This window comes from Thalassophryne amazonica, chromosome 6 (assembly GCF_902500255.1).
Source record: "Thalassophryne amazonica chromosome 6, fThaAma1.1, whole genome shotgun sequence".
Classification (NCBI taxonomy): Eukaryota; Metazoa; Chordata; class Actinopteri; order Batrachoidiformes; family Batrachoididae; genus Thalassophryne; species Thalassophryne amazonica.
This window is the reverse complement of record NC_047108.1, coordinates 83,366,734-83,390,477: the sequence shown is the minus strand read 5'-3', so window position 1 is coordinate 83,390,477 and position 23,744 is coordinate 83,366,734. Positions and strand designations below refer to the sequence as shown.

Genomic DNA, 23,744 nt, shown 5'->3' with positions numbered 1-23,744 from the left:
AATTAAACAGTAGTTTCCTTCCAACATACAGATTACGCACTATTAAATATTAAATAAATAAGAAATTTTAAGAAATAAAAATACACATGGAAAAATAATTTTAATAATCTAATTAATGCATTTACACTGGCTAAACCTCCTGCTCTTCTGCTTGAGGTGATGCTTGTTCCCTTTGCATGATATGTCAGTTTCATTTAATTGATTAATGTATAACAGGAACAAACAGGTATGAGTTTAGGGTTTACAAATGTTTTTGACAGTTAACCTTTAAAAGTGTACAGCCTTTGATTTTTTTTAAGATTCCACTCATGAAAATAAATTTCTTTGACACCACTATTATTTTATTTATTAGCCTTTAAATAGAGGGTTCATAATATGACATTGCCAATATGATCAAAATTTGCATTGTCTGTAAAAAAATTTAAACTTTTTCCCCCTGAAGGGAAAACTTTCAAACAAACAAATGATCTTGAACTATGTTCAGTAGCAACCCATACAGTCTATGATAGTGACGTCATAGCGCGGGGGATGCTGGGAAGCACACGGTGACAGCCAATCAGAGTAGAGATGCACGGTGACGTCAGCTGCCTGCTCCCTCAAACAAAATAATACAATATGGTGGAAAATGCTCTGAAACATCTTATTTCTGTATAAATTTAATATGTTTCTCATATATCTTGTAAAGGCTATATGAGAAATAAACACTTCTAAAGCTATAAAAACTGAAGTCATTTACAAGACATCTCACGGATGTTAGCATGCCCACCATGTGTGTGCGTGCATCACCCGAGGTCAAAGGTAAATTCAAAATCTCATGCATGCGCACACGCACTTCCTCCTACAGATAGTTAAAAAGAAAACAAAATATTCGTTATGGAATTCCACCCCCCCTTCCCCCGGTAACTAAAATGTGCTTTAACTTAGCAACATGTTTCAAAAATAAACTGACATTATAATGCTTGGATTTCACTAGAAATTAATTGTGTCAGTTTTGCAAGATTTTAAATTTTTGTACTTTAAATTAAAAATGTCAGCTGACTTAAAGTCAGCTAAACTAAATATAATAGAAGCTAATACGTCAGCTAATGGTTTTCAAAGCCTGCTGAAAAGCTAATCCGCTAACAAAAAGTTAGCTTTACTAATTAGCTGTTAGCTGGTGAGCTAACTGTGCCCAGCACTGCTTGTCACTACCTGCAGCTTGTACTTGAGCACAGACTGAGACGGCAGAGTGACATTAGCACTTTCTTCTCCCACAGTCGGAGCCCACAGGTGGATTTTGGGGAGGAGGTTAAATGGTTAAGTGGAGGTATGTTTCCAGCAGGAACTGGTTACCTGTAAAGTTTGTAATGTGAGTACTGGCTGCTTGAACGTGCTTGCAGGCCACTATTAGCGGACGACAGCTGCCTGGCTGTCAGCACTGTGGTGCGTTCAAACGCAGACCTGTAATTTGCAAGGCTGGTCTAACACAGTAAAGGAGGATTTTTTTTTTTCTACATCCCGATTCATTATCCACATACGGTGTTCATCATAACTTAGTGAAGGCAAGGTTTCATTTCCTCATAAATTCTAAGATTAGTTATCGCTCCACACCGCTGTCACATTAGAGAAACATCAGCAGCCACAGGTATGATGGCACCCCACACACACAAACAGACAAACTTGGCAGAGGGTAAATCAGTCAGGTCATAGACAGGACTGTGCAAACATTCCTCCAGCGACACAATGTGCGACCTTTGGTGTATTAATGGGACAAGTGAGAGGAGAGGTTTTAGAAAGTACACTCAAAAAACTGACTCACTGGATTGGATTTCCATCTAATAAATATATGTCATCCTAACTAAATTAGATTATCTTGCATCGATGTGCTTTTTTTAAAATTTGGGCTCCATTTATTTATTACATGGAAATCCTGCATATAATTGAATTGAGTTTATCCAATGAGTCATTTTTTTGAGTAGCCAAGTAAAATGCATCCAAATTATTAGAGTTTGCCTCATCTTCTGCAGTAAACATGCCATCTTTTGGAGAATTGAGTACTGTGTGGATTCATTCAGCAGTAATCGGTGGGTAGCTGAACAGAAGTGGACTTGAGTAAGACAGTGAAGCTCAAAACTGGTCAAAACTTTAAACACGGGGGGATAGTAAAAAAAAAGAAAGCACTTTAGCTTTGGATCCGTTCAAGAACAGCTTGGTACTTTTGACTACAATCCTCAGAGGTCTTTGGTCTCATGTCAGGTGATGCATCGTGCACTAGTCTTAGGTTTGCTAATTGAATTAGCAATAGAACTCTTGTGCTGGTTTTCCACTGTCTTTAACTGAGCTGAGCTGCATCGTGATCATCTGAATTTCCGCTGTGTATTCACAGTTGCAAATATCCATACTGACCCGTGACACTGTGGACCTCTTCGGGGGTAGGACCAAAATATGGCCTTTTCCACCGTCAACCTCTCTGTCACAAGCATGTGACTGGTTTAAAAATGAGTTGTCATACAGTCGACGAGCAACAACCCCCACAAATAGCACACCCCACCCATGCTAAAATCTGCAAGACAAACCTGCTGTAGTATTTCTCAACGTACAACATGTGATCAGGGCAAGCTGAAGCAAAGCCTAAAATACTGATGTCTTTGTTGACAACTCAACAAAACTTAAACTAAGGGCCCTATCTTGCATACAAAAGCAGAAGAATGTGTCATTGCTGGATTCCAACCAATGCAGTTGTCTTTTTCCTGCCCACCACCCATATTGTGTACTTGAAGTTGTCTGTGCACCCATGGGTTGGTCTTAAAATAAGGTGTGGTGAGACGCAGTCCTGGTGCATCACTATCGTGAGGCAGCAGAAAGGGATTGCATGACACACCACCAAAAGCCTGGTCTAAGGTCAAGCACTATATTTATTTGCGTACGTAGGGGGGGGTTCAAGCTGCACGTGCACTCTACTTGTACTCACACATAGGGATGCACATTAGTGCATCAAAAGCTACAAATAACTGAACTAAAAAAAATTTAAATGGATGAGTTTAAAACTAACATAAACATACTAAATTTTAATGACTCGTGTATCCAATTATTTTATTCCTGCAGGTTGCAGGCGGCACCAACACATGTCCCTGCCATGTTCAGCCAAGTTTCTGTCGCCGTCAGATGGCATAAAAGAGATCAAATGAACAGAGGTGGAGGAGGAGGTGTTGCAGGAACTTGGTGCTGTACTGGTCCCACAGATAATCCGCTCACACGCTTTGATGCTTTGTACACAGATCTGCTTCCTCACTAGAACACCTCTCACAAAGTCCACCATCAAAATACCAATGCTCCAATTTCAATCTCATGCTGCTCTTTAACAGTGGCACAGGTAGCAATCTAACTGGTGTTCCTCATACCCAAAATGCATTCATGACTAATTAAGAGACTAAATACAACCCTGTTGCATTTTGCGCCTTACTTTGCACTCAGATTATGCACCGTATCAGTACAAAGGGTAGTGCGGCATGCCCCATTTGCACTTGCACTTTGCCCTTTAGACTGTGCACTATAGACCATCACAATAGGGCCTTATATCTTCTCATCTCACCTCATTTTTTTCCATGTGTTTTCGCTGTATTTTTTACCTGTGGGCTAAGTGAGAGGAAGCATTCAACTCTGTTGATTCACAGGCATCCTGAGTCATCATGGCTGCTTGCGCAAAATAGGAGAGCGCAACAATCTGACAGACAAGCAGTACCTCTACACAATAAATTTTGTAGTGTTAATTTAACTCTGTAGGGAGTGCATATCGTTGTTGTCAGATAAAAATCACTTATCTTAAAATGATCAGATTTGGAGATAGGAGGAGCATTGATTAACATTATTTTTGAATGGGGCCATATACACTGCAGTGTTCATTTAACACTGCAGAATATCCTCTGTAATGAATGAAGAATAGTTTGAAATGCTCTGAGGACTGAGAAGTTTTAATGAATGATGAACGGAATGACTTGAGCCAACGTGAGCCAAAATGCATCCCATTCCTTCAGGAAGTGACGGTGAACAGGTTGAATTGTAAAAAGCAAAAAAAAAAAAAAATTATATTCTCTGCAAGAGATTTGTTCAGTTGGCTCCCTGGTCATTTTTGCATTGTTTTTGACCTGTGCTTCAGACTATTCATCAAACCAATTAACTCCCTGTTCATTTGACAATGAATCAAGTTGTACCCAAGAAGAACTTATAGTGTCTTTAAATCACTATATAGATGTTTGGTGATGACAGTACCTTTGCAAGAGAATGAAAGTCCAAGTCTTTAGGGTCCTGGTGCCTCTTCTTACTGTATGGTTATGAGACTTGACGCTAACAGTGACCAAGGGAGTTAACTGGATGTCGTAAATCAGTGGTGTCCAAATTATTCCAGAAAGGGCCAAGAGTGTGCAGGTTTTCCTTGCAGCCACTGACTCCAGCAGGTGATTCACTGATGAACTCATCCCACTTGCTCAAAGTGATGGGCATGTTGTCTTAAATACTAGGCCTCTTCAGAGAATCCATGTGTACCACTGGAATGATTGTATCTCAAATGAATGGCTACTTAGGGAGACAGATGAAAAATATCACTTGCATTATAAGGGAACGTCAGCAATGACATGTTGTTTATTTGGGCATGGCCCATCATGCAGGTACCTCGGCGTTGAGGACCCCAGCAACTGGAAAATGCCAAGAGGACACCCACATTTCACCTTGCTGTGGCAGATAGATGGCTGCTAGCGGAGATGAACTGGAAGAATAAGTAAAAATTGTAGGAGGAGCAGCGAAAAACACTTTTTCATACAATTAAAAATGGGGGAAATTTGACAGAAATGGTAGGGTCTGTGTGCTTAAATGCAGAATACTCCAAGGAATCCAGATAAAGATTTTGATTCCATGAATTACATCCATCCATTTTTTTATACCTGCTTACTCCAATTAAGGGTCGCGGGGGGCTGGAGCCTATCCCAGTAGACATAGGGCAAGAGGCAGGCTAAACCATGGACAGGACGGCAGTCTGTCACAGGGCCACATATAGACAGACAAACACATTCACACCTTCAGACAATTTAAAGTTTCCAATCCACCAAACCTGCATGTCTTTGGATGTGGGAGGAAGCCGGAGCACCCAGAGAGAACCCACGCAAACATGGAGACAACATGCAAACTCCACACAGAAATGCCACAGGTGGGAATCAATCCCATGACCCTCTTGCTTTAAAGCAACAGTGCCAACCACTAAGCCACGGTGCTGCCCTCTATGACTTACAGTTCAGGGGTTATTCAACAAAATATAAAACTGGTTGTTATAGCGCCATCATTTGGTGTATCAGTGTAATTGTTTTTGTCTGAGTAACGGGTGCAAATTGGAAGCTATGTGATAGGTTTCTTTGCTGTTAAATATACTATACAGTCTCTAAAGAACAAATTGTTTTAATAAAGAATAAATAAAAATGTCTGCAAAGCTACATGTTATAAATAGGTGGGGCTTATATGGATGGATGTATCTGAGGGCAAGGAATACAAGGAACAAATAGCTGTGATTCTCTGATGCACAGCTTAGTAGTTATTGGCAAAAGTCTCTTTTGGTGGTTGTAGTGCCTCTATCAGGTCAATTCATGTGTCACTTTTTGCATGCATCCACAGTGATCATGTCCACCAAGTTTGATTTCAAAAGAGTAATTTATTCATAAGCTATAGCAGATTTAGTGGAATAAACCACACTCACTCAACTTTGGTAGGCAATTGCCACAAAATAGACAGACTCATTTTTATTGTCATTCAGTAAAAAATATCACAGATGCTGTCACAGAACGAAATATTGATGCACTGTACGAATAACTAAAAACACAGAATAAAGCACAGAATACCAGTCCAAGGTGTGTGATAGTTTTGTTTTTTAAACTATCGATAACTGTCTCTGCATCTGTGTATACACAACATGCAGTAATAAATAAAGGACACAGGATATTGCACGTATGAAAATGCTACAAGGATAAAGTTGCAACCAGATGCTACATTGTATTCTATATCCCACATTCTATATTGCACAGTTTTTTCTATTGATTTGTATTTAACTGTCTTATGGCAGTTGGGTAAAAGTTGTCCCTGAATCTGTGTAGTTTGCAGCTCAGGCTACAGTACCATCTACCTGAGGGCAGGGGGAAAAACAGATTGTTAAAGAGGTGTGAAGTTTCCCTGATTATCCTTCTTGCTCTGGACAAGTAGTGCTGTTCTGCCAGTTCACCAATGGTTGGCAGCCTGGCCCTCATAATTTTCTCTGCTGCCCTCACGACCCTTTCCAGTGCCTTCCTGTCTGCAAGGCTGCTACTTTCATCCCACAGAGAGATACTACTGGTTAGTACACTCTCTATGGTTCCTCTGTAGAAGGTGAGGACAGCCGGGCTCAAATAGGCACTCTTTAATAGGAAAAAGTATCCAAAAATACATTTGTGTGGCTCAGTTCAAGAATTCTATGTACCACATTTTCTTAAGTTTAAACAAAACGTATACAAGATGAGTAGCGGAAAAAAAACTTAAAAAAAATTCAAAACGTTTGAAAAATTTATGTGGTGGAAATGGGCACGGCCTATGTGGTTAGATGCAGAAGCAGCCAAGTAATGTTATCAACAAAGAGTTTTAATGACTAACAGTTCAGAAGTTATCAGCCAAAAGGTAAAACTGGTTATTATAGTGCCACCATCAGGTCAATCACTGTAGTTTTTTGGGGGGTCTGAGTAGCAATGAAGATTTTGCTTGCTGTAGATTTTGCTCTTTCTGATTTCCAGATACTTTTAGGGGAGAAACAAAACAATAATATAAGAAAAAACTGTCCTTTTGCAATGTCATACACCCTATCTTCCACACCAGCTTCTGCTCTGACTTATCTCCTAGTAAAACAAAATTTTTTTCCCATGTAGCTTTGGTGAACATTAAAATCAATCAATCAATCAATTTTATTTATATAGCGCCAAATCACAACAAACAGTTGCCCCAAGGCGCTTTATATTGTAAGGCAAGGCCATACAATAATTACGTAAAAACCCCAACGGTCAAAACGACCCCCTGTGAGCAAGCACTTGGCGACAGTGGGAAGGAAAAACTCCCTTTTAACAGGAAGAAACCTCCAGCAGAACCAGGCTCAGGGAGGGGCAGTCTTCTGCTGGGACTGGTTGGGGCTGAGGGAGAGAACCAGGAAAAAGACATGCTGTGGAGGGGAGCAGAGATCAATCACTAATGATTAAATGCAGAGTGGTGCATACAGAGCAAAAAGAGAAAGAAACACTCAGTGCATCATGGGAACCCCCCAGCAGTCTAAGTCTATAGCAGCATAACTAAGGGATGGTTCAGGGTCACCTGATCCAGCCCTAACTATAAGCTTTAGCAAAAAGGAAAGTTTTAAGCCTAATCTTAAAAGTAGAGAGGGTGTCTGTCTCCCTGATCTGAATTGGGAGCTGGTTCCACAGGAGAGGAGCCTGAAAGCTGAAGGCTCTGCCTCCCATTCTACTCTTACAAACCCTAGGAACTACAAGTAAGCCTGCAGTCTGAGAGCGAAGCGCTCTATTGGGGTGATATGGTACTATGAGGTCCCTAAGATAAGATGGGACCTGATTATTCAAAACCTTATAAGTAAGAAGAAGAATTTTAAATTCTATTCTAGAATTAACAGGAAGCCAATGAAGAGAGGCCAATATGGGTGAGATATGCTCTCTCCTTCTAGTCCCCGTTAGTACTCTAGCTGCAGCATTTTGAATTAACTGAAGGCTTTTCAGGGAACTTTTAGGACAACCTGATAATAATGAATTACAATAGTCCAGCCTAGAGGCAATAAATGCATGAATTAGTTTTTCAGCATCACTCTGAGACAAGACCTTTCTAATTTTAGAGATATTGCGTAAATGCAAAAAAGCAGTCCTACATATTTGTTTAATATGCACATTGAATGACATATCCCGATCAAAAATGACTCCAAGATTTCTCACAGTATTACTAGAGGTCAGGGTAATGCCATCCAGAGTAAGGATCTGGTTAGACACCATGTTTCTAAGATTTGTGGGGCCAAGTACAATAACTTCAGTTTTATCTGAGTTTAAAAGCAGGAAATTAGAGGTCATCCATGTCTTTATGTCTGTAAGACAATCCTGCAGTTTAGCTAATTGGTGTGTGTCCTCTGGCTTCATGGATAGATAAAGCTGGGTATCATCTGCGTAACAATGAAAATTTAAGCAATACCGTCTAATAATACTGCCTAAGGGAAGCATGTATAAAGTGAATAAAATTGGTCCTAGCACAGAACCTTGTGGAACTCCATAATTAACCTTAGTCTGTGAAAAAGATTCCCCATTTACATGAACAAATTGTAATCTGTTAGATAAATATGATTCAAACCACCGCAGCGCAGTGCCTTTAATACCTATGGCATGCTCTAATCTCTGTAATAAAATTTTATGGTCAACAGTATCAAAAGCAGCACTGAGGTCTAACAGAACAATCACAGAGATGAGTCCACTGTCTGAGGCCATAAGAAGATCATTTGTAACCTTCACTAATGCTGTTTCTGTACTATGATAAATTCTAAAACCTGACTGAAACTCTTCAAATAGACCATTCCTCTGCAGATGATCAGTTAGCTGTTTTACAACTACCCTTTCGAGAATTTTTGAGAGAAAAGGAAGGTTGGAGATTGGCCTATAATTAGCTAAGATAGCTGGGTCAAGTGATGGCTTTTTAAGTAATGGTTTAATTACTGCCACCTTAAAAGCCTGTGGTACATAGCCAACTAATAAAGATAGATTGATCATATTTAAGATCGAAGCATTAAATAATGGTAGGGCTTCCTTGAGCAGCCTGGTAGGAATGGGGTCTAATAGACATGTTGTTGGTTTGGATGAAGTAACTAATGAAAATAACTCAGACAGAACAATCGGAGAGAAAGAGTCTAACCAAATACCGGCATCACTGAAAGCAGCCAAATATAACGATACGTCTTTGGGATGGTTATGAGTAATTTTTTTCTCTAATAGTTAAAATTTTATTAGCAAAGAAAGTCATGAAGTCATTACTAGTTAAAGTTAAAGGAATACTCGGCTCAATAGAGCTCTGACTCTCTGTCAGCCTGGCTACAGTGCTGAAAAGAAACCTGGGGTTGTTCTTATTTTCTTCAATTAGTGATGAGTAGTAAGATGTCCTAGCTTTACAGAGGGCTTTTTTATAGAGCAACAGACTCTTTTTCCAGGCTAAGTGAAGATCTTCTAAATTAGTGAGACGCCATTTCCTCTCCAACTTACGGGTTATCTGCTTTAAGCTGTGAGTTTGTGAGTTATACCACGGAGTCAGGCACTTCTGATTTAAAGCTCTCTTTTTCAGAGGAGCTACAGCATCCAAAGTTGTCTTCAATGAGGATGTAAAACTATTGACGAGATACTCTATCTCACTTACAGAGTTTAGTTAGTTACTCTGCACTGTGTTGGTATATGGCATTAGAGAACATAAAGAAGGAATCATATCCTTAAACCTAGTTACAGCGCTTTCTGAAAGACTTCTAGTGTAATGAAACTTATTCCCCACTGCTGGGTAGTCCATCAGAGTAAATGTAAATGTTATTAAGAAATGATCAGACAGAAGGGAGTTTTCAGGGAATACTGTTAAGTCTTCAATTTCCATACCATAAGTCAGAACAAGATCTAAGATATGATTAAAGTGGTGGGTGGACTCATTTACATTTTGAGCAAAGCCAATTGAGTCTAATAATAGATTAAATGCAGTGTTGAGGCTGTAATTCTCAGCATCTGTGTGGATGTTAAAATCGCCCACTATAATTATCTTATCTGAGCTAAGCACTAAGTCAGACAAAATGAAGATGAAGGAGGAAGAAAACAATACGCCATTATCGCACCACTCGAAAAAAAAACCGATACGAGGTGAAGATGGATACACACTGCTCAGAGTGAGAGATGCAGTAGAACGATTCCACTGTGAGAAAAAGAAAATACGTTTCAAAGAGTTCAAGGCCGTGACTACATAAGGTATGTAATACCAAATGCACTCAAATGTATTTTGATTCACTGTATATTTTTTCTTACCTACTGACAACACTTTCAGTTGAATAGCTCATGCCACTGCCATGAAAACAGAACTTTTATGTTGTTGGTGCAATTTTTTTCTGCTCGATCAAAAAAAAAAAAAAAGTGCATGCTTTAATATGTGGACATGAAAACAAATATTGTGGTACCTAACTGAGGTTGTTTGTTAAGCTTTTCTGCTGTACTTTTTTCTTTTTTGGTGATGGGGAGGAGGGGGATGTGATGCATTTGGGTTTTCTAAAGCGGCCAGTTGTAGGACGAGGGAGAGCGAGGGAGTTTTGTTCAGAGTATTGTTTGTGCTTTGCTCCATGGAGCAGGATAGATGTGGGGGAGGGAGAAGCCGACACATGCAAGCTGGATGTGAATCGCTGCAAATGGAATCGGATCCAAAATCATGTCCTCCTCCAAATGGTTTTGCCTGTCGCTTTTGAGGTTTACGTGCATTTCACACACGGTAAAATTTAGCCATGTGTTTTCCAGTTTCGGAGAGAAAGCATATTTTACAGTCAGCCCTTCCGTACCCCCCCTTTCCCCAGCACCCCACCGCCACCACCCCACCAATACAAGCCATGTTGCTCTTCCAATATGTGGCACAAAAGAAACACTGACCTCTCTTTTCTCTGCCTGACCTTGGTTCCCTCCCTGTACAGACGGCCTTAGATGCCCAATTCTGAGGGCTTCTGGGAGTCATATGGGGGTAGGGTGGGGTGGGGTGGGGGTTGCGCAGAGGCCATGGGTCAGACCAAACCCCACTCTGATAGCAACAATGCACCAACGGCTCAACTGCTGTCTGATATGAGAAATGACTAACAGCTGAGAAGCTTTTACAAGCTCCGCTGAAGCTTCCTGTCAATAACGTTGGCTGAAAATCGAGATCACGCCGAATCCTTTTTCGCTGGCTGTCAGTTTACTGTGTCACATTTCCTTTCTCCCGAGAGAAAGCACTGATCTGATCTAGTTTGTTGATGTACATTGATCAAGTTAATTGCACAAAATACAATATGATGATGTAAATGTGTATAATACTCTGTTGCTGTACTGATGTTGTTCTGATGTAACATACAGTATATTTGTTTTGGGGGTGGGGGGTGGAGAAAAATAGAAAGAGACTTATCATAGACACGTACTTGTGGATATGCAAAATGTTTCATGGCTTTCCATGTAGATACGGTTTGTCAAATGTCTTCAGATATTATTATGGGCCAATACTGCTGTGACAGCTATAGCCAATGTTGTATGTTCTTGAAGCACAGGGTTTAGTTTTAAAATGAGGAGTATAATAAAAAATATATATATATAGTGTGACAGTGCAGATACGCAAAAGATTGTAATGTTTTATATTAATCTTCTTAAAATAATTAAATTGAGTTTTTACTTTTCTAATAAAGTGGCGATTATAATGTGTTGATCTGCTGTTTGTCTTTTTTTTTTTTTTGTACACATTATTAACATAAGCTGTCAGGACAGATTGTTTCTGGTTCTGCAGCAACCTCAAAGTTATAACTGCTTGCAATAAAATGTGATTGTGAAAAATTAAGCAATAAACCAGTGGCTACACTCCACAAACAATTTTTCTGTTAAATCAGATAAAGTATGAGCAACAAAACAGTGGTTTCAGTGTGATTAAATGTCATGATTCCACCCAACAATGCAACTCATAGATAAAACAAAGTTGAAAAGTTGCTTTGATATTTTTACTTAATACTTAAAATCAGGCAGGAACATTTTATCCCTTGTGTGTCAAACTGAAATTTTCTGGGGACACTTGACCACTGTATAAAAGACATCCACTGTGAGAAGTAGCTTTTGTATTAAAGGGATCATAGTGTGCAAAACTATTTTAATCGATTTTTCTACAGTTGTACACGGTTCGTATTTCATGTTAAATATCCTCCTAATTCTCACAATTTTCTACTCGACATTTATAAATCCTACATTTATGTCAAAACAACTCATTACCTGTGGACATCATATATGGCCATCGGATATTGCAAAGACTTTGCATCCATCCATCTGTCCATCTGTCTATCTGTGCTCAGCATAAATCCAGACTTATTACTGCCAGGGTAGTCAAATTCACGGAAGGAACATTCTTGGGACACGGACCTTGGACAAGTTCAAAGATGGCTACCCTTGGTCTATTTTAAGAGGTATTTTAAGAGGTTAAAAAGTCACATTCTCTTTCAATCTGCTCCATTTTTTGTTTTGAGTGGCGGAGATGACAGCCAATCAGACTAGAGCAGCACCATGACGTCAGTGGCAGGTCTCTAAAAATGCTTCATTTACATGTTTGTGTATTCTGTAAAAGCTAATGGATGTTAGCATGGTGACATCACAGGCTGGTAGCTAGCTGCAAACAACATTTCATTTGTGTGTAAATATATTAGCTTTGTCATATTTTATGAGAAAGCTAGTGAGAAATAAACACTTCTAAAACTGAAAACTCTGTTTTTGGAACCCGATAACACCTCTAGTCCGATTTACAAGACATTTTGCGGATGTCAGCATTCATGCTAACTTCCGTTCACTCAAAGCTAACTTCCACTCTTGTCAGAAGCTCCATAAACATAAATACTGTTTAGGATTGATTGATTGATAGAAGGGCTTTATTGAATATGGAATATGAAAAATTGTAAGTAAGACAATAGGATTTCAGTAATTAATGTAAATAAGAACCAATGTTGTTATTTACATTAATTCCTGTACAATTTATATATATATATACACTCAACAAAAATATAAACGCAACACTTTTGGTTTTGCTCCCATTTTGTATGAGATGAACTCAAAGATCTAAAACTTTTTCCACATACACAATATCACCATTTCCCTCAAATATTGTTCACAAACCAGTCTAAATCTGTGATAGTGAGCACTTCTCCTTTGCTGAGATAATCCATCCCACCTCACAGGTGTGCCATATCAAGATGCTGATTAGACACCATGATTAGTGCACAGGTGTGCCTTAGACTGCCCACAATAAAAGGCCACTCTGAAAGGTGCAGTTTTATCACACAGCACAATGCCACAGATGTCGCAAGATTTGAGGGAGCGTGCAATTTGCATGCTGACAGCAGGAATGTCAACCAGAGCTGTTGCTCGTGTATTGAATGTTCATTTCTCTGCCATAAGCCGTCTCCAAAGGCGTTTCAGAGAATTTGGCAGTACATCCAACCAGCCTCACAACCGCAGACCACGTGTAACCACACCAGCCCAGGACCTCCACATCCAGCATGTTCACCTCCAAGATCGTCTGAGACCAGCCACTCGGACAGCTGCTGAAACAATTGGTTTGCATAACCAAAGAATTTCTGCGCAAACTGTCAGAAACCATCTCAGGGAAGCTCATCTGCATGCTCGTCGTCATCGGGGTCTCGACGTGACTCCAGTTAGTCGTCGTAACCGACTTGAGTGGGCAAATGCTCACATTCACTGGCGTTTGGCGCGTTGGAGAGGTGTTCTCTTCACGGATGAATCCCGGTTCACACTTTTCAGGGCAGATGGCAGACAGCGTGTGTGGCGTCGTGTGGGTGAGCGGTTTTCTGATGTTAATGTTGTGGATCAAGTGGCCCATGGTGGCGGTGGGGTTATGGTATGGGCAGGCGTCTGTTATGGACGAAGAACACAGGTGCATTTTATTGATGGCATTTTGAATGCACAGAGATACCGTGACGAGATCCTGAGGTCCATTGTTGTGCCATCCAAGAACATCACCTCATGTTGCAGCAGGATAATGCACGGCCCCATGTTGCAAGGATCTGTACACAATTCTTGGAAGCTGAAAATGTCCCAGTTCTTGCATGGCCGGCATACTCACCGGACATGTCACCCATTGAGCATGTTTGGGATGCTCTGGACCGGCGTATATGACAGCGTGTACCAGTTCCTGCCAATATCCAGCAATTTCGCACAGCCATTGAAGAGGAGTGGACCAACATTCCACAGGCTACAATTGACAACCTGATCAACTCTATGCGAAGGGATGTGTTACACTGCATGAGGCAAATGGTGGTCACACCAAATACTGACTGGTATCCCCCCCCAATAAAACAAAACTGCACCTTTCAGAGTGGCCTTTTATTGTGGACAGTCTAAGGCACACCTGTGCACTAATCATGGTGTCTAATCAGCATCTTGATATGGCACACCTGTGAGGTGGGATGGATTATCTCAACAAAGGAGAAGTACTCACTATCACAGATTTACACTGGTTTGTGAACAATATTTGAGGGAAATGGTGATATTGTGTATGTGGAAAAAGTTTTAGATCTTTGAGTTCATCTCATACAAAATGGGAGCAAAACCAAAAGTGTTGCATTTATATTTTTGTTGAGTGTATATATATATATATATATATATATATATATATATATATATATATATATATATATATATATATATATATATATATACTTTGCACTGGGATAGCAATTATACAACTGTAAATGATAAAGAAGACAATGCTCATATGGCCGAGAGTATTTTAGCATTGGATTATATTTTTAGACTTCTGGGACATATGGAAAGGAAGTCCATCTCTGAATTTGACACAAAATCTGGTTCCAGTATGACACCAGAATCCAGATCCGGATCACCCCCAAAATTTAGTCTTCCATGGCCTAATATCTATCTGTGGTGCAAATTTTGTCAAAATCTGTGCGCTAGTTTTGACATAATCATACTAACAGACAGACAAACAAATAATAAATAAACACCAGTGATTTTATTACATCCTTGGTGGATGTAATAAAGGATTGTTCTAAACTGGGTAAAGGATACCGTGCCTTCTTAATTCAAGAGTGCACTTTTTTTTTACTAAAATTATGATGTAATGACAAAAGTTGTGAAAATTGCAGTGAATTGGTCTCAGTAGCTACAGTGAGCATTCTAAATGGTATCTTATGTTGCTAAATGCACTTCATAATAAAAGCAGTTTAATGTAAAAGTCACCAAAAGTCATTATTTACCATTTGTGATTTGACAGCTTTGAGCTGACATTAGCTAAAATCCATTGTTTGCAGGAGTGACCCACAGACATGAACACAGAAATTTTCCACAGTTTGGATCATGTTTCAGTAAGGAGTAAAGCTAAATAAACTCTTGTCTTCTCTGTAACGGCCCCTGTTTGGTAAAGTTTAAAGTGTCATTGAATACGTTGGAGTGAAATCTAAAATATTCTCAAATTTGTATGTAATATTGGCCCTGTCAAAGAATATACATATACTTGGAATCCTTTTTATTTTTATATAAACTCTGTATATGATGCTCAAACATCTTTGATTTGTACTAAGTGGCTTTTGCTTTTGACTGTTTCTCTCACACCAGCTGAACTTATGATTCTGCTAAAAGTCGTCACTGCTCACACGTTTTTTGTTTTTTTTTTCTCTTTTCAACATAGTGTTTATTACACAGTTGTTATTTAGTACAACATTATTGTGGCTGGTACTGATTTGATTTATTATGGGAAGTTTTGCAAATTTGCTGTGTACTTGTTTCTGTCTATATATTTAAGGTGTTAATATCTTGTTCAGTTTAACATTTAAATTTGGCCTTAGCAATAAAAAAGCCATTATTTAATGTCTTCGTGTTGTAATTGCGGAAAAAGTATTGATCTAGGCACCGGCACCATTAATAATACCACTATTTAAATCATTATTTTAAAATAGTGGTTGAGGACTAAAAACCCAGGCAGCACAGTGGTTTAGTGGTTAGCACGGCTGCCTCACACCAAGAAGGTAATGGGATCAATTCCCACCTGGGGCCTTTCTGTATGGAGTTTGGATGTTCTCCCCATGTTTGCGTGGGTTCCATCCGAGTGCTCCGGCTGCCTCCCACATCCAAAGACATGCAGGTTAGGTGGAGTGGAAACTTTAAATTGTCCGTAGGTGTGCATCACCATCCCTGGTTCTCAAGACCAGGCACCTAAGTGGCTCTACTCTACTCTTTTCTACTCTCCTATTTTACTCTTCCTTTTTAGATATTTAGATATACCTTTGTATACTGACATAGTTCCACCTTAGAATTGGAATATAATACATAAGATATACCTTACTGAATTTTCATGTGGGTGTGAATGTGTTTGTTTTTGTCTACATGCGGCCCTGTGACTGACTGGTGTCCTGTCCAGGGTGTACCCTGCCTCACGCCCTATAACTACTGGGATCGGCTCCAGCACCCCCATGACCCCTAACTGGAGTAAGCAGTTGAGAGTGAGTGAGCGAGTGAGCACTAAGAACCCAAATGATACACAGTCGTACCAATGAGCCAGGCTGTACTCTATGGTGTCCACTTTCTAAAGATTCGTTTGATGAAAAGATGTGCAGTCTGGTCCATAAGACGTTGGACAGTCATTCTCTGTTCCATGGCACCATGAATGTGATGCAACAAACAAAAGATACACGGTCCCAGTTTCTCCAGTCACAGCCAAAGAAATCTGTAAAAGTGATGGCTTGTATTAATAATATTTTGTATATTTGGGATGTCACATTACTTATGGCCTATGAAAATAGAGGTACAGTGTATAAAAACATTTGTGTTTCTTATTAAATTGATGTACTGGACAAGACAAACCCTCTGTGATGTCACCCACAGGTTTTCTGAAGGGTGTGTTTGATGGCAGTTCCAAATGACTCGCGTTAGAGGTCTTCAACTTGTTCCAGAAAGGGTCGAGAGGATGCAGGTTTCTTTGCAACCATCCACTCCACCAGGTGATTTCACTGATTAACATCACTTTGAGCAGGTGGAATCAGTTAATCAGTGAAATCACCTGGTGGAGTGGATGGTTGCAAAGAAAACCTGCACTCTCTTGGCCCTTTCTGGAATGAGTTGAAGACTAGCTGGTGGTTTCATAACGCCTTGGATTACTGGCTCAATAATCTTGGAGTAACAGTGGACCAAAAATCACCCACTTATGGATACCTTTTAATTATGGCTAATTGTACTAATATACAAATTTAATAATATTAAAATTTAACTCAGTGGAAATGCTGGTTCCCAGACTTATTAGATTATTCATAAGTACAATTAACCACATAAGCCATATTATCTCACATACAGTATTTTTCATAAAATGCTCAGAAAAGACAAACACGTATGAGTCCACAGCAGCTACTGCTATCAGGTCCCTCTGTTCGCCGGCACACTAGCTGTCACTCATTTTGACCACACCCCTTATTATTCATACCTGTATGGCTTAAAATACCTTAAATGGATAGGTTTTATAAAAATTTTCCCCTGTACAACTGCCATGAATGGGGAAACTTACTATACAGACCAAAACTGTTTTTTGTACCAGGCTGTAAAACATTTATTTCTGGCCGTGGCTATTTGCACGGCAGCCATGTCTATAACTCGCACGGCAAATCAAATCAAATCAATTTTATTTATATAGTGCCAAATCACAACAAACAGTCGCCCCAAGGCGCTTTATATTGTAAGGCAAAAGCCATACAATAATTACAGAAAAACCCCAACGGTCAAAACGACCCCCTATGAGCAAGCACTTGGCGACAGTGGGAAGGAAAACTCCCTTTTAACAGGAAGAAACCTCCAGCAGAACCAGGCTCAGGGAGGGGCAGTCTTCTGCTGGGACTGGTTGGGGCTGAGGGGAGAGAATCAGGAAAAAGACTCAGTGAGAATCAGGAAAAATCACCAATGATTAAAAGCAGAGTGGTGCACACAGAGCAAAAAGAGGTGAATAAAAAGAAACACTGGGTGCATCATGGGAACCCCCCAGCAGTCTAAGTCTATAGCAGCATAACTAAGGGATGGTTCAGGGTCACCTGCTTTTTCTCCCCTCGCAAGACTCTGGTGGCAAAACTTGGAACTACTTGTATAAACAAACATACTGCATTCAAGATGTCATAACTCCTTTAATATTTTTCGATTCTCATTTCACTATTCGCATGGCAAGACTCTGGTGGCAAAAGGCCGATTCGAATGGCGGCCGTGTCCATAACTCTCATTTAATGCAGTATGTTTGTTTATACAAGTAGTTCCAAGTTTTGCCACCAGAGTCTTGCTGTGCGAATAGCCAAATGAGAGTTATGGACACAGTGGCCGTGCGAATAGCCAAATGAGAGTTATGGACACAGTGGCCGTGCGAATAGCCACTTCCTTTATTTCTACTGTAAAACTGATCAATTTAACATGGGCTGCTCCAAGCATTGACTTTTCTTGGCGATTCAAGGAACTACAAGATTCAGCACAATTTGGCTTCAATTTTCAGCATTCAGCATTTTCAGATGAGCCACTGGTTCTCGTAGCTTATTCTGCCCACGGACCACCAGTTTCATACCTGCTTTTCAACAAGCCACAATGTCAATATAATTGAAGGGGAATTATGACAAATGAACAATAGCTGTTCACTAACTGTAAAACATCAACTAAATCCACACTGTAATCGTAAAAAACATTTGAAACATGCGCAGTTCGCTAGCTGAGGCCTACAAACTGTTTTCCTCTCAACACCGGCTTTCAGTCATCGCCAGACACCGGCCGGTAAACTGCTAGGCCACGCCCCCTCTCCCCTTTTCCACCCACACTTCTTGAGAAAAAAAATGTGATTGACACGCTAAACCCATCCAATCACAGGCTGTTCCTTAGTGGAGGCGCGCCAGCGTGTAATGTTTATGTATGGTGAGGACCAATAGGAGCGAAGTGGAGGGGGCGTGGCATGCTTTTGGAGGAAAGAGGCAAAACAATCTTTTTCTCATCCTCCTGCAGACCGGGCGGCTTTTTGGATATCCCAGGTTAGAGGGGGCGGCGGCGGCGGCCGCAAACTTTACACGTAGACTAGAATAAAGTCGTCAATTTAACAGCTCGCGACAATCCTGATAAATGCATTTAATTCGAGCAATTTGCACTAAAACCGACAGAAAGCTGGTTTTCTTTCTTTAGTCTTCTCTCGCACGAATATAGATTCCAGATATGTTTTAGACAAGCCGTCGGTTGGGACGAGGGCGGATTTTACCTGTCGGCTCCCCACGGTGGGGAAAAACCGGCCCGTTCTGTCCACGTTTGACACCAACGGAGGAGGCTCGACGGTGGAAGATAAAACCGAGAAAAGCTCTCCAGAAGGGAACGAGCTGTCTTCTGGAGGACGAACATTGCACGACATGGAAAAAGTAAGTTTTACCACTATTTTTTTAACTCATGGTTTGAGTGTGTGCGATAAACTGTTAGCCACAGCTAACACATGCAGATGCTCACGTAAGCGTTAGCATAATTTCAGACTTGTCACATCTCCCGCTGTCTTATCCTCGTGGCAGCGTGTGACATTTTCACAAGTGTTTGATTCACTTTTCGAAAATGTCAGTACGTGTCAGCACTCGTTTGTCACTTTTAAACCTCTTTAAATGGCGGCTCATTCTGTTCCAAAGTTTAACAGAAAAAGAGGGGGTGGGGGTGGGGTCGTCAGGGGCTCGAGCGGCCGGTGTTTGCCCCTCCCCCTTCATAACTTTTGTGGGTGGAGCTACAGTAAGAACTTCCTGGCTGCTACACACACACACACACACACGGTCAGCTTTGCCATTAACCTTCAGAGAATTTTTATATTTATTTTTGTAAAAGTTCGCTTTTATGTGCACAGTGATTTGAGTTGCATGTGTTTGTAAATTATGTGATTGTATGTTTATTGTGCATGGCTGTGTTACATCAAATTGACACAGTCTTGGTGAGAATTACTGATATTCCTAAATTTTAAGTGCAGAATTTAACACATGTTGGGAAGTATATGCAAATTGAATAGTTTAGTGTGATATAAAATATTTATAATTTTAAGCACAGAATTTTAAATATGCTTAGTTATAAATGCAAATTAAACAGTTTTGTATCATCTCAAATATTTCATAATAATTGATGCCATTTGATGAGTTAATCATCAGTGAAAGTGATGATTAAACTCACTTTCTTTAGACCGGTGTCACCAGCTCTATATGTATGTACATATGTCTTCCATATGTACCTGCTGTAACCCCCAGCTGATTAGTCAGCTATCGATCCGATTGTTTTTCGATTCCTTTATCGATACCTCTTGTGAACTAAAAGTAGGCTTTTCTTTGTATTTTATTGAGTCTCAAAGTAAATAAATATGAAATTGGTCACTGTATCCTTGATCTCTGGACATAAATAAAAGTAAACGAAATCTGTAGTTTCTGTCCAAAGCATTTCCTTTCAGACATTTTGGCATGAATGTCTCTCCATACTTCTGAGCTGAGTTCAGCCGGCTGCTGCAAGTCAGTGCAGGGCGTCTCATTTAAATCTCACGTTTAAATCAATTGTAGTTTGTTTGTATTACAACATTTGGAAAGAGATGCCAATTGATTTAAACAGCGTTTCGCCTTGAAGTTATTAATTCCGACTGGATTCTATCCTTCTAACTTGACTCAGCAGAGAGCCGCGCAGCATTTGGAGCTGTGTGAACAGAACAGAGGACGATTCTCTTTTCTTTCTCGCAACAAGACATGAATCTCAGTTAGTGACTTTAATCTGCACAAAGTGACTCACGATTGACATATTCAGGGATGAAAGTGGTGGAAAAACAAAAAAAGCTGTAACCTAAAATTACCCCCCAACACCACCCGCACGAAAATGTTTGAATTCTAGAAGCTCTCAAATGCAATCTGGGGTTATTCCAGACAATAAACTGCAGTGAGTGCAGCATCCATTTTGGTGAGAAAAAAAAGCCAACTTTCTTTATTCAAATTCATTCCAGTAGTATTCTGCCCTTACTAAGATGCAGCAGTTTTCTAGCTTGGCAGATAGTTCTGGAGGAAATCACTGAAAAAATTAACACATTGAAAATATGGTTTGACCGAAACAAATTGTCGTTAAGCTTAAATAAGACAGGGATAAGGTGGAGGTGTAAGAGTCACTAGGTGTTCACAGGAAACAGTTATTTATTTATTTATGTTCATTGTTAGTTGGTTTTATATTTTCTGTTGTTTTTTTTAATCAGGTTCTTTTGTCTCTTTCTCTAAAATTGTATTGCAGCATTATTAGTTATTATTACTATTATTGTTGTTGTTGCTATTATTATTATTAATATATTACAATTTTTTAATGCATTTGACTCTTTTATGACAACAAACACTGAGCCATTAATTATTATACAGAAAACAAATGCACACAAACGTGCTGACAGCTGCAACAGTTGAAGCAGCTTAATGCTAACTTTAACATTGAACATGCCATAGACATGCTAATGCGTTAGCATCGGTCCCGTTTTTAAGTTATAAAATACATCTATCAACTGTTTCAGAAGACCATAACAGGTCTAAACACCCCCAAAAGCAATGGCCACTTTGAAGGACCGATAAGGGAATTGTTAAGCAAAAAGGTTATTGATGTCGGTGGATCGAATAATTTCTTAACGATACCCTTATGCACAATGTTGTTGCTACCAGTCACTTTGGCAGGTGATTTCACAAAAGATCAGGACTTTAAGTTGAGGAGGACCTCATCAGTATTCTCAAGGTCGGTCATCCAGGCATTTAACATCGATGGGTGGGTTTTGTCTGTGGAAAACATCGCTGAGCTCCGTACAAATACATGTAATTTGGTCACTTTTCAAAGGGGTCAGACTCATTAGTTAAGTTCATTTAATGTACAGTGGTTCATTTCTGGTCATCTTAGTGTATAAATTTCACTGTTCCGGGTAATGAGAGTTATCACCTGGCTGCGAGAAGAGACAAAAGCAAACCGGCTGATTTCAGTAGACAATCAATGCAGCCCGAGTGAGTTTTCACCGAGCAGCCAGTCGCGGAAGTATGAATTCTCACCTTCAGATTGGCCACTTCACCGGTGCTGTGGCGCCACCCTCGAGAATAAACACATGCTAAGATGATTGGTTGAAACCTACACTGTCTTGGTAGTTCATTACAGATTGCTGTCCAACCCTGTTCTAAACCAGTATCTCTGCTAACTAGCAACCTTGGAAATGACTTGATCTTAAATGGTTTGGGATAGTTTTTATTTTTATTTATTTATGTTTTGAGATGCATAAAAACAGTCTGAAAATCTGACCAACAGTCTTTGTGCATTTCTGGAGCTCTTGTACAGTAGCTGAATTCTGATATGGGATAGGTCCAGTCCCAGAATTGTTTCTACCTTTACATACTGCATAGAACAGACAGATGAGTTTTGTTTTGTTTTTTTTGTTTTTGGTTTTTTGGTCACTGAACTTGTCTTGGATGTCTTGGGCTACTTCTTCTCCATGAATCATTAAGAAATATAAACAACATAGTAGTGCACAGTAAATCTATCTGGAGTAGGCCTGAAAGAGTTAATCACTTCTGTGGCTGTGATTGGAGAAACTGCATAGTACATTTTATGCGTTGCATCACCATTTTCACAGTTTTATGGTGGACTGGAACAGAGAAGGACTTTCTTAAACAGAAGTTTGCCTGAAGGCACATGAGAGATTATCCTTGAAGCTGAGAGTGTTGGTGTAACAAGCAAAAGTTGCATGATACCCAATTTTTCCAGTCACAGCCACAGAAGCCTGTAACTTCTTCAGAGCTGTTGTGCGTCTCTGCTTAGCGTCCCTTGCTAGTCTTCTTGCTAGTCTTCTTGTACACTAATTCTGTTCTTGAGAAATACCTACTCTAGGCAGATTTAACATACAGGATTATATGGTTTGTATTTCTTAATGAGTGATGTAAATGAAGTTCAAGACATATTCAGTAACCTGAAAATATTAATGTATCCTGCCCCTGACTTGTTTCAAGAAAACACTCTTGAAGAGTGGTGGCTAATATAAAAAATAAAGTGATGATATACTGTAAATTCATCCGAGTCGACCACTGTCATGTATGCATTTTGTGTGCGTTATTAATTTTGCTGTATGAAAGCATTTGTTGTTCACTTTATTAAATATTTTGGAAACATAATTGTTTTTCTGAACATATTTTAAAATCTGTACTTAAAAGTCAAAGGTGCCAGTATTTCTGACAGGACTTCAGAAAGTGTATTAACATATTTCACTGTTGTCGTGCTTTTTCTGGCACATAAGCATTTAGGTTTTTTGTGTAGTGCCCCTTGAGTCGGTAGCTTCCTCCAGTTTCTCTGTGACCCTTAATTGGAATAAGCGGGTATAGGGCATGAATGAATGATCTACACATTTTGCTATCAGACCTTTATGACAGGGTCATTCTGTGTCCAATTATCAAATTTTCTGACGACTTTTAAACACCTCATCTTGGAAAACTGAGGAAAAAAAATGTCATTGTAACTGGTTTGCAAAAAATAAAGAGGGGGAAAAAAAGCATATAATGAAAATTTTACCCAGTTTGTGGCAGAGGTGTGGAGTTTTGTTTTTTTGTACTGTGAGATGAAAGACCATGTTTGGAGCTTCATTAAAACAAAGTTCTATTGATAGTATACCCTTGAAACTTTGTATGTAGACTAATTTATTTTTCAATTTATTTCAGAACAATTCACAGAACAATTCATGGACGAATATACAAGAAATGCTATTGGCGCACAGGACAGGAGGATCACCAACACGAATACAACTCCCATCTCTGGATGGAGCTGCACCTTAAACAGAGAGAAAAAACAGAATCGGGCATCAGAAAGACAAAAAATACTGTATAATTTGCCAGCATGAAATAACAAGAAAAACAGAGAAATACTAAGGTGATCGCCGGCCACTAGCCCTAAACTTCACTA

The 23,744-nt window shown here is 39.6% G+C and overlaps 1 protein-coding gene across 2 annotated transcripts in view; it reads left to right on the top strand.

The window, feature by feature from the left end:
- Positions 1–18,783: 18,783 nt before the first annotated feature.
- Positions 18,784–23,744, top strand: part of si:rp71-79p20.2 (zinc finger protein 704) — a 142,601-nt gene continuing 137,640 nt past the window's right edge. The window contains exon 1 of one of the 2 annotated variants that reach the window (XM_034172627.1): positions 18,784–19,198. In XM_034172627.1, coding sequence (XP_034028518.1) covers positions 19,190–19,198 — 9 coding nt within the window. In that variant the 5' untranslated portion in view covers positions 18,784–19,189. Of the gene's footprint in view, positions 19,203–23,744 lie in introns of both variants that reach the window. The other variant, XM_034172628.1, reaches the window with a different exon arrangement.